Below are 12,243 nucleotides of genomic sequence, written 5' to 3'. Positions count from 1 at the left end.
GCGACTTCATAATGTGACCTTATTTCACTCACGCCCAATGAAGGATGACCGGAGTTAACATTTAACACCTCACTTCACAAGGTGTAAGGTCTGTCAAACTTTCAGTCTATTTGTTTACATCAAAGAGATGGTAACAACATGAAAGACATCAATCACAGCTCTGGTCGCTCAGCTTTAGTTGCGGTAAGAATTCTGACTTGTCTTGATGAACCGAGATTCTCATTGTCCACATACAATAAGACAAACATGATTCTTTCATCCAAAAGTTTTGATTTTTAGCAATAACATCAGCAAGTTGCATTTATATAGCAACTTAAAGATAAAAATTGTCCCACAACACTTCACAGATAGGTATAAGGAAAACCAATGTCAAACCAAGAAGAGAGGGATTTACAGGGGTGACCAAAGTTCAGGCAAAAAGATCAACAACAACAACAGCTTGTACTTATATAGCGCCTTTAATGTAGTGACACATCCCAAGGTGCTTCACAAGAGTATTATGAGACAAAATATTTGACACCGAGCCACATAAGGAGAGATTAGGGCAGGTGCCCAAAAGCTTGATCAAAGAGGCAGGTTTTAAGGAGCATCTTGAAGGAGGAAAGAGAGGCAGAGAGGCGGAGACGTTTAGGGAGGGAATTCCAGAGCTTAGGGCCTAGGCAACAGTAGGCACGGTCACCAATGGTTGAGCGATTATAATCAGAGGGCAGAATTAGAAAAGCGCAGATATCTCGGGGGGGGGGGGGGGGGTTGTGGGGCTGGAGGAGATTACAGAGATAGGGAGGGGCGAGGCCATGGAGGGATTTGAAAACATGGATGAGAATTTTGAAATCAAGGTGTTGCTTAACCGGGAGCCAAAGTCGGTCAGCGAGCACAGGGGTGATGGGTGAGCAGGACTTGAGAAGTTTTTTTAAAGATAGAGAGAGGAAGAGAGTGCATGAGTTTAGGGATGGAATTTCAGAGTGTTGGACCCACACAGGGTTGGAAGCTGTAGATGCCTCCACCAATGTTGAGGTGAAGGGGCAGGGGAATGCACAAAAGGATTGAGTGAGAGGAACAGAGTGTTCAGAGGGGTGTTATAAGACTAGCGAGGTTGCAGAGAAAAGGTGGGGCAAATCTATGAAGACACTTCAACATGAGGAAAGGTAAAGTTTGGTGTCATCAGAGTAACTGTGAAAGCGGATCCTGTCATCTGCACATGATGTCACTGAGAAACAACATGTAGGTCAGGAAGAGCAGGCAGCAAAGATAGATATTTGGGGACTCAGGAGGTAAGTGCGGTGGAGCGAATAAAATTGTTCACTGGAGACATGCTGGCTATGCTCTGATAGAAACGGAGCAATGCAAGTGCAGTTCCACACAGTGGAGGAAAGGCATTGATGGAGAATGGCATGGTCCACCTGATTAAATGCTGTAGAGGATCTGTATTATCACAGGCACAGAGGGTGTCAGCTGTGAAATTTGTTCGGATTGTTTCAGAGTTGTGAGAGGAACAGAAGTCAGAATGGAAGGATTTGAACAGTTACAGGAGAGATGGCCATGGGGTCGGAAGGTGAGGACTAGGTTACGGGCCCTAGAATAAAATGGGAGGTTGGCGTTGGGGTAGTAATTGGCAAGGACTTGAGGGGCGAGGGTGTTTTATTTTAGAATGGGCGATAATGGTGGCATTAAAGTGGAGAAGGACGATACCTGAAGAGAGGAATGGAAGTTCTATGGGTGGAAAGACAGGAGGGGAGATGAGATCAAAACTGCAGAGAGAAAGGGGGTTCAGGTCCAGAGTAGCAGGGGAGCCTCAGAGACACTGGGGCATGAGGCCATGAAGAGGTGGAGGATGCGGCAGAGGTTGCTGCACAGATTGTCTCAATCATGGTGACATAAAGAATCCATGAGCTATTTGCAGTTAAGTAAGGGTGAAGCAAATGGATGAGAGGGGTTTAAGGAGGCAGTTGCTCATAGTAAAAAGGAACCTGGGCCTACCATACCGTCTCGGATGATCCAGGAATAGTGGGTTGTTTTAGATTAGCAAAGTGAAGCACGTTGGTACTCGACATGTTCAAGCCAGATCTGGTGATAGATGGCTAGCCCAGTTGTATGCTGGATACACTTAAGCTTGCTTCCCTCAGATTTGTAAGAAATATACTCCCAATAGGATATGATAACTCCTTGGTAAATTTTAATTTTATTAATTTTGTTCTGATTCAATATCTTGCTGTATCATTTGGCTTCTGTGTATTAAACCTGTAAATAAACCCAGTTAATGTGGTTTTAACCTGTATCCATTGGTCTATTGACATGTTATTCCCTACCTTTTGGAAGAGAGAGATGAGAGCATGATGGGTATCTTGCATGATCTCCCATGAGTAATATTCTGTGATTAGGGATTGACTATTAAACATTGACATGTCATACGCAGTACATATAAGACACTCAGTCCGTTTATGGAAAATCTCTGTTTGCCATGAACACAAGAAACATGTTGGGGCCTTAACGAACAAACTGGAGTAACTAATATTGTGTTCCTAACACAGATGAGGCTGCACACAGGGAGGTTAAAGTAACAGTGACCTCAGTCTTTATTAAGACACCCCAGAGTGAGGAACAGGCCTTAGGGGCCGGCTTATATATAGTGCTCCCAAGGGATGTTGGGACTTCAGGGGATGCGCTCCCTGGTGGCGGAACATGGGAGTGCATGCTTTACAGATACACAACAACTAACACTTCTAATTAAGAGGTGTGGAACATTGGTGCTCAAGATTCCGAATAAATTTGATTATTTGACAGTGACGCATTGCCTGGGTACAGTACACGGAGAAAAAGTTGGCACAGAAGGTCACATGCCCATAATTGAGCTCTCAATTTTTTATTTGTTAATTTAATTGTAAGGAGTGTCAGGTGAGGTCCTTTATGAATTCCCACCCAATGTTCTGCTTTGTGCTGCACTCGGGTATTGCTTTATACTCTGGTGCTAAAGGTGAAAATCTACCCCACTGTGGTTGTTTCTCAGTTGAAAGGCATGATGCTATTGCATTTTATTCGCAGCATGTTGCTGTGTGAAAAAAATTGTATTCAGTTTAGAAAATGTAAGAGGGGGCTGCGTCCTTTTTTGAAACAAGTTCATTTCCTGATTTGAAAAGAACATCGCGTACATATAACCTGGAGGGGTTGAGTAATACGTGGACATTTGGTACAATGCACATCTTGTTCTCGAATCAGCCTCTGGAAAAGACAGCCATTCGTGACGTTTCCTGAAGTTATTGTAACAATTACATCAAACCCACACTCAATAGAAGTAGGCAGTGCAGCCCCTCAAGACTATTCTGCCATTCTTTTAGATCATGTATGATCTATATCTCAAATCCAGGTATTTGCCTTTGCTCCAAATCCCTAACCAAACAAAAGCCTATCAAAGTCAGTCTTTAAAATTTCAATTGACCTAGCATCCATAGTCGTTTTAGGGAAGTAAGTTCCAGATTTCCACTACCCTTTGTGTGAAAAAATATTTCCTGATTTCACTCCTAAATGGGGTTGTTTTAATTTCAAGATTAAGCCCCCTTGTTTTGGATTCCCCCGTCAGAGGAAATAGCTTCTCTGACCCCAAGTTTCCACATGATTTGCTCCTGATTTTTAGGAGCAACTGGTATAGAACGGAGTATCTTAGAAATCGGAATTCTCGTCATTTAGTTTGCTCCAGTTCTAGTCAGTTAGAACAGTTTCACTTTGGAACAGAATTTTTTTTTCAAAAGGGAGCGTGTCCGGCCACTTACGCCTGTTTTCAAAGTTTCGTCAGTGAAAACTTACTCCAAACTAACTTAGAATGGAGTAAGTGAAGATTTTTGTACACTCGAAAAAACCTTGTCTACACTTTAGAAAATCAGGCGTAGGTTACAAATCAGGAGTAGGGAATGGTGGGGGGGGTGTTTAAAGGGAAGTTTACAAACATTAAACACTTCAGTTTTATCATTAAAGAGCCATCATCAATAATAAATGATAAATACATCAATAAATCAACCAATAAATCAATCAAAAAAATTAATAAATAATTTTATTTTTTTAAATCAATAAATAAAACATTTTCTACTTACCGACTGCAGCACCGGGAGCCCTCCAACAGCGTGCTGGGATGCCCCCCTTAGTGCGTCTCTGTCAGTGTCTCTATCTCTCTGTCTGTCTGTGTGTCTCTCATTCTCTGTCTGTCAGTGTCTGTGTTTCTCTGTCTGTCAGTGTCTGTGTTTCTGAAAGCGAGGGAGAGAGGGTGGGAGAGGGGGGTGGGATGGGGGGGAAGGGGGAGGGATGGGGGAGAAGGGGGGAAAGAAGGAGATTGGAGGGGAGGGGGATGGGGGGAAGGGGGAGGGATGGGGGAGAAGGGGGGAAAGAAGGAGATTGGAGGGGAGGAGATTGGGGGGGGAGAAGGGGGGGAAAGGATGAGGGGGAGAGGGGGAGAAGGGGAGAGGAGATAAGGGGGGAAAGGAGGAGATTGGGGGGGGAGGAGATAAGGGGGAAGGGAGGAGATAAGGGGGAAAAGGAGGAGATTGGGGGGGGGAGGAGATTGGGGGGGTAAATGAGATTGGGGGGGTAAATGAGATTGGGGGAGAGGGGGGGAAGAGGGGGGGCGAATTGGGGGGAAAGGAGGAGATTGGGAGGGGGGAAAAGGAGGAGATTGGGGGGGGGAAAGGAGGAGATTGGGGGGGGGGAAAGGAGGAGATTGGGGGTGGGGGAGAAGGAGATTGGGTGGGGTGGGAGGTCAGGTCGGATCCAGTCCGGGGCGGGGGGGAGCGGGTGTCGGGTCTGGTCCGGAGACGGGAAGCGGGAGTCGAGTCGGGTCGGGAGGAAGCAGGAGCTGGCCGTGGGAGGAGCCTTATTCACGCAGCCCCAGTGAGGCCATTCGGCCAGGGCTAGGGGTTGCGTGTTTCGGGTGCCTGGAGCTACTGCACTTGCGCGCCCACTGTAGCGCGCATGTGCAGAGGTCCCGGCACTGTTTTTGGCGCAGGGACCTGGCTCCGCCCCCTACAGCTCCTGCTGCGCTGCGCCGAGGGCCAGAGCACCTGCAGGGAGGTGGAGAATCTGGAGGATTTTTTTTAGGCACACTTTGTGGCGCGAAAAACGGGCGTCCAGGTCGGGACTGCGCCGTTCTAGGCGCGGCTTGAAACTTGGGCCCTCTGTTTCTACCCCATCAAATCCTTTTAGCATTTTAAAGACCTTGATCAGATCACCCCTCAGCCTTCTAAACTCAAGGGAATATTAAACAAAGGGAATGCAACTTATCCTCATAATGCAACCCTTCAAGCACATTTATCATTCTTTTTGTCTCTCAAATCTCTCCTGTCTTCCACCCTATCACAAACCTTCACTTTTGTTCTTTCCTCCCCTCCCCGTTTCAGTGCTTCTTGAGAATCTGTTCATTTCAAACATTCTCCAGTTCTGACGAAGGGTCATTGACCTGAAACGTAAACTCTGTTTCTCTCCACAGATGCTGCCTGACCCACTGAGATTTCCAGCATTTTCTGTTTTTATTTCAGTTTCCAGCATCTGCAGTATTTTGCTTTTGTATTAGTGTTTAATTCACTGCCACTTCTCTTCTAGGAATGCCAACCTTGAAGAAGTTCTGCTCTTCCCTCAGACAGGATTTCCGTTTGTCTCTTTTACCTTGTTCATCTTCATTGCTTTCTGTTTCCCTTCTCATGTTTGATCAAGTATCTGCCAAGACTTGTTTTCACAGCCACATCTCTGTCCTCAGTAACTGTCTCCGCCTCTGACTTAATCCGCGTGGATTCCAACTGAGATTCCACCCTTCATGTTTTGGATCCACCCAGGATTACAGATATCTCCCAGATATTCAGCGTTCCTCCAACCACTGCTCTCGCCGCATCCTGGGATCCAAACTCAATGCTATGTGCCACCACATGCACACTCTCGACCTCTCTCTTCAGCAGCACCGACTCAATCTATCTCTAAGCTGTCCTGGTCCGCATTTCCATTTCATCCTTCGCCTCATCCGGTGCTTTAACAAAAAACTTTTTTACCTTCCTTTCAGGTGTCAAGGATCATAAACTTTAACAACTCTTGGACACCAACGCCCCTCCAGAACCTTCTTCTCCTTCACTTCACTCTGATCCCATCCCTTCTTCCAATCTCACCCCCTGCCATGTTTTCACTATCCCCTCTGACCTTCTCCTCTCTGACCCCAAATGATCAGTCCTCAGTAAAGGCCTCATCTCCTTACACCTCCACCTCAATAACTTTCGAGCTCGGCACAATGCTGAGCTCTTTTTCCGCTGCCTTCACCTCCGTGCCCACTTCTTCTTCCACCCCGCACAGCTGACCCTTTCTCCAGTTTCAGAATTCTCGCTCTACCTGGACCCCTCCCTCTGGCCTCTTGCCCCCTCTAGATCTCTTCATTGCAAACTGTCGATGGGACATCGGCCGTCTCAATTTCTCTGCTCCCCTTACTCACTCCAACCTACCTCCCTCTGAACTTGCAGCACTCCGCTCTCTCAGGTCCAACTCCAACTTTGTCATTAAACCTGCTGACAAGGGTGACACTGTTGATTTTTGGCGAACCCACCTCTACCTTGCAGAGGCTGATCAGCAACTCTCTGACATCTCCTCCTACCTCCCCTGGACCATGACCCCACTACTGAACATCAAGCCATAATTTCCAAGACTGTCACTGACCTCATCTCCTCTGGAGATCTTCCCTCCACAGGCACCAGCCTCATAGTTCCCCAACCCCACACAACCTGCGATCCAGCTCCTTCCCAAGATCCACAGACAGGACTGCTCCGGTAAACCCATCGTTTCAGCCTGTTGCCCCATGGAACAAAGGAATTTTGTAGAGTAAATAAGGAGAAACTGCTTCCACCGGAGAACATTTAAGATAATTGGCAAAAAAAATTGAGGGAGTTCAGGAGAATTTTTTTTTAAGCAGCGGGTTGTTATGATCTTGAATGCACTGCCTGAAAGTGTGATGGAAGCGGATTCAATAGTAACTTTCAAAGGGAATTGGATATATAGTTGAAAATGAAAAATGTACAGTCTATGGGGAAAAAGCGGGGGAGTGGGACCAATGTAGTGTAGCCCATTCATAGTTTCGCACATGTGCAAAACTTAACATTGGAAAAGCTGGTCCAGTTTAGAGTGAACGTTGAATAGGATGAATTGGATAGCTCCTTCAAGGATGGGCCGAATGGCTTACTTCTGTGCAGTAAGCTGCTATAAAAGTGAGATTGCCAACTTCATTAGTGGGTCTTCAATTATGAAGAAAAATGGGTGATTTCTCATTTTTGTTAAAACAGGAATTTCACCCCTAATTACTGAAATGATGAAACCCACGAGCAGACAGCAAAGGAAGAAGCATCCAGCCCAGCGGTGATGTAAAACCTAGGTGCAATGTATTTACAATTATCTTCCCATGGCTGGAGCTCTACTCTGCTCATAACTTGAGAGGAGATTTTCTGCTTTGAAGCATACCAGAACTGCATGTTGGGTAATTGCACATCCCCATTCTGCAATATTCCATCCAGTAATTCTAAAGCGGAAAACCTCCCTTTTTATTGCGGCTGAACAAGGGGAGGAATTCTGATCATATCTTCTTTTCATCTGGGGATGGTGATGCAGGCTAGTTTGATCCCTTTTATATCTTGCACATATTATAAGGCTACAAACACTTGAGTGGTTTGACTAAGAAAATAAATCATAAGCTCAGAACTCCCGTGTTTTATGAATATTATCCAAAACTCCTAACTTTTTTGCCTTTTGCTACATTACAACAGTAACTACAGTCCAAAAGCACGTAATTAGTAGTAAAGTGCTTTGAGACGTCTGGTGGTCGTGAAAGGTGCTATACAAATCCAATAATCTGATCCATAAATCTATTTTTCTTTCTTTTCTTTCTTGCTTTCTTTTCTCCTGCTATTGTATTTCAGCTATTGGATTGACTAGCTGCTGTGAATCCACTCTCTAGACCATCATTTATTTTGTCGCTGAGTGCAATCATTCTTCCTTTCTTCATTGGTTTCTCAGTTTAAACTTTACTATTAGTGTTTGCTGCCTCACTAACTGCCATCATTATTATGGCTGCAGGCTTTTGTTATTTGTATTGACATTACATAACTGGAAATGTTCTTAAAATAATCTTGACATTAAAATCATAATAGCATAAGGACATTCTTAATGAAAAAATATTTTGCGGTTGTAAAACTTCTTTACATCATATGTAAAAAAGCTGCTTGGGTTTAATCACAAAACATTATTCTAATAGAGGCTTTGAGGTGATATAAAACCACAAGAGTGAAATTAAAACCGCGTAAAGCAGATATCACAAGCTGGCTAGATTAAAGCAATGTAATTATTTCCAACAACTATAATTGAACACCTTTCTGCTGATTTGCAACTGTTTCTTTTCCCGCTGTGCTTCATTACTGAAGTTGAGATCATTTAACTGAGATAGCTCGAATCAAAAACTGGGAGCCCTGCAAACATTGCTGATTGATGCTTTTCTTTACCCCGAAGAGAAATCGAATGACGATTGTGTGCGTTGAGTTCCTTTCACCCAAGGAAGGACAATAGATGGAAGGGCAGTGGGATGGCAGGTCATTTGAGCAATGAAACCGTAACTGATTGTGTCAGCTGACACTTTCTGAAGGAATGCACATTACATTTTTCCAATGATTTTTCCACATTTACTTAGCTTTAAAATATCCTCAAAATATTATTTTTGTTGGAATAAGATTAATACTGCTTCCAGTAGAGGGGAAATCAATATAATGAGCAAACAATCACATCATATAAAGTATAATTTTAGAAATGCTATCAGGTTAGGAAATTATCGGGTTTTTACACTGCAATTCATGAGACTCTTCAGGGGAACAATTGGTCTCATTTGCGCCTCCCGTTAGCGCCTCCAGGGGGCGATAACAGGGCGATAATGGCTTTCCGACTGGGCACGGCGAAAGTACCGACACCCACGAACTTCCCTGGTGGGTTAGCGCTGACACCATCCAGTGCACAGCGCCCTGTTACCGCCCCGGATCAGAAATTCGCTTCCGCCGCCTGCAGCATCGCCGGGCGTCAACAATGGCAGCTGCAGGAGGCCTTGTTAGCTCAGCTGGCCGCTTGGGGAGCAGAAATTAAAGGCATTTGTGGCCAGGTAGGCCAAAGTTTTATTTTCACCCCATTGTGCTGCTTTTTGAATTTTTCCATTCCCGCAATTGATCAGTTCTGCACTCTGTGAGAGTGCTTGGGGCTGATCTTCGCTGATCGCAAGTGCCATCGCTGACCAGTCGAAGCCTTACCTTCAAACAACCTCAGCATTGGTCTTTCCCTTTAAGGAAGGGAAGGAGCCTGTTGATCCGGCAACGCTGCACTGGATAATGTGCAGCGCTCTGCCACTCCCGCCCGTTTTGCTCAGTTTAGTGCTCCAAGAGAAGTGATTGATTTAGTGCCCCACTTCCTTCCTGGAGCGCTAAACCAGAAGTTCACATCGGCTTCACTTGCTTAGCGCCTGCCGATACTTTTGCATTCCCATAAAAGTTATCGCCTCAAACGGAACGCTACGCAATTTCTAACCCTAAGATTAACCTTTGAATAGAACCTGACTGCTGGTTATAGTTGAGCAATAAAGCATGTCCTTGTTTATGTGCAAAATCATTGATTATTAGATTATCTGAACTTTACGGCTATTAGTTATTCATCACTAGTTCTTTAAAGATACAATTTTATTATTGCTGACTGTTGGTGATCCATTATTTTTTCCTCTCCTTTGCTAGATAGCTGATAGTATTCAGAAAACAGAAGCTGATGCTTTGGATTTATAAATAGATTTAAAAAATAATTTTTAATATACTGCTGAAGACATATGTACTTTATGGTTATGTCATGTAAAACCAAATAGTAAAACTCGCTAGCCATAATGATGATCATTAGTGAAGCAGCACGTTCTATTTCATAAAATTTGTAATGAGAAGGCCCACAAGTAAAAGGTAGGATAACATTACTAAAACAAAATGATGGCCAGGAGATTCACTTAATCCACTGTTACCAAATATGAAAGGTAAATTATGATGCGGAAAAGTTGTTTACCTTTGAATCGATGTTGCCCACAGTTTTGATTGCCTCCAGTATAGATACATAGTGAGACGAATTAGTTAATTCTCCATGCATTACATTGACTCAAAGATTTCTTCATTAGATTTTCCTATCCTACTTGCTGTTGCAAGGACAAGCTGTCAACCAGTCAATTTCAGAGATTCAATAATGTATAATCGTAGGGAAGATAACACGCTGAAGAAAATACACATATTTAATACTGTACTACATTTCCGTGGATTATTGTATTACCTGTACCAGTGTGTGTATCATGTAATATAATTATTCTTTTAATATTCATATATTGCTGATGATACAAAGCTAAATGGGACAGTAAGCTGTGAGGAGGATGACACAAAGAGCCTGCAAAGGGATATAGACAGGTTAAGTTAGTGGGCAATAAGGTGGCAGATGGAGTATAATGTGGGGAAATTTTGGCTAAGATCATGCGTAACTGACCTGACAGGGGAGTAACCATGACCCCAAAGTGGTTCTCCCTGGATCAGGAAGGTGGTTCTCCTATGCTTTTTGGAAATAGGAGGTGGGTGGGGTGGCTTGACCCATCCACCTCCACGGAGGTGTGTGGGGGGCCTGACCCATCCACCTCCATGGCACGAACCTGGTATTGCAGTACTTCCAGGAACGGTGCAGTGGCTCTCGGCCTTTTGGCTAAGAGCATTGGCCCAGAGTGATCCTTGATGTGTGCAAGGTGACCTCTGGCGTTTGTGATTTGACAAAGAATTGGAAAGATTGGCAACGAAAAATTAAAAAAAAAAATAATAAAAAAAAATAATTAAAAAAAAAAATAATGTGGGGAAATGTGAGGTTATTCACTTTGGTAGGAAGAATAGAAAAACAGGATTTTTTAAAATGGTGAGAAACTAAGAAATGTTGGTGTTCGGAGAAATTTAAGTGTCCTTATACAGGAAACGTAGAAAGTTGGCTTGCAGCTACAGCAAGCAATTCGGAAAGCAAATGGCATGTTGGCCTTTATTGCAAGGAGGTTGGAGTACAAGAGTAAAAAAGTCTTACTGCAATTGTAGAGGGCTTTGGTGAGATCACAGCTGGAGTACTGTGCACAGTTCTGGTCTCCTTGGCTGAGGAAGGACATACTTGCCTTAGAAGCAGTGCAACAAAGGTTCACTAGATTGATCCCTGGGATGAGAGGGTTGTCCTATGAGGAGAGATTGAGTAGATTGGGCCTATCCTCTCTGGAGTCTAAATGAATGGGAGGTGATCGCATTGAAACATACAAAATACTGAGGGGGATTGACAGGGTAGATGCTGAGAGGTTGTTTACCCTGGCTGGAGAGTCTAGAACTAGGGGGCATAGTCTCAGGTTAAAGGGTCGGCCATTTAAGACTGAAATGAGGCAGATTTTCTTCACTCAGAGGCTTGTGAAATTTTGGAATTCTTTACCCCAAAGGGCTGTGCATGCTAAGTTGTTGAGTATATTCAAGGCTGAGATAGATAGATTTTTGGAGTCTTAAGGGAATCAAGAGATATGGGGATCAAGCGGGAAAGTAGAGTTGAGGTCGAAGATCAGCCATAATCTTATTGAATGGTGAAGCAGGCTCAAAGGGCCATATGGCCTACTCCTGCTCCTGATTCTTATGTTCTTATGATCTTATTCTGACATTTATTTCTAGGATGGATGATATACAACTGTGTAAAGAAATAACCCGACTTAAGAAAGAGCTGCAGAAACTGGTATCAATACCAGGTAAGTGTTTGAATTTGCCTAAATCATGTGTAGTTAGAAATATAAGAGAGAACAACCAATCAAGTCTTCAATGCAAATCGGGAATCCAGCGACCTTAACAGTTAGCATACAGTGATTGAACAATTTGTCATTCCCACGTGCAAAGGCTATTTCCACTACACATAAAATTTGGACTGATTACTTCAAAAATTGCTTCAGCCTCCACATTCTCAAAATGGACATTAGGCTCCGATTTTAACTCCAGGTGGATTCCCCACTCAGGCCTGAATTAAAATTCCAGTTGGGTCTCAATGATGTCATCGGGTCACAGCATGCATATGTAAAGAAGGACCCTGTTGGCTCCGGGGGCATGTCCTTGCTGCCTGCTCAGGAGAGCAGGTTAAAATTACAGATCTTACAATCATGGCGGCTTTTGGATGGGTTAGAGCCAGGGCGAT

The 12,243-nt window shown here is 44.0% G+C and overlaps 1 protein-coding gene across 1 annotated transcript in view; it reads left to right on the top strand.

Moving 5' to 3' along the window:
• The window catches only part of LOC139226676 (bMERB domain-containing protein 1-like), an 88,860-nt gene that overhangs the window by 59,227 nt on the left and 17,390 nt on the right, over positions 1 to 12,243 (top strand). Inside the window, exon 3 of the mRNA XM_070857598.1 lies at positions 11,733 to 11,806. Coding sequence (XP_070713699.1) covers positions 11,733 to 11,806 — 74 coding nt within the window. The remainder of the gene's footprint in view (positions 1 to 11,732; positions 11,807 to 12,243) is intronic.

The sequence above is a fragment of the Pristiophorus japonicus genome, chromosome 16 (genome assembly GCF_044704955.1).
Source record: "Pristiophorus japonicus isolate sPriJap1 chromosome 16, sPriJap1.hap1, whole genome shotgun sequence".
In the NCBI taxonomy this organism is placed as follows: domain Eukaryota; kingdom Metazoa; phylum Chordata; class Chondrichthyes; family Pristiophoridae; genus Pristiophorus; species Pristiophorus japonicus.
This window is presented reverse-complemented; position numbering and strand designations above follow the sequence as displayed.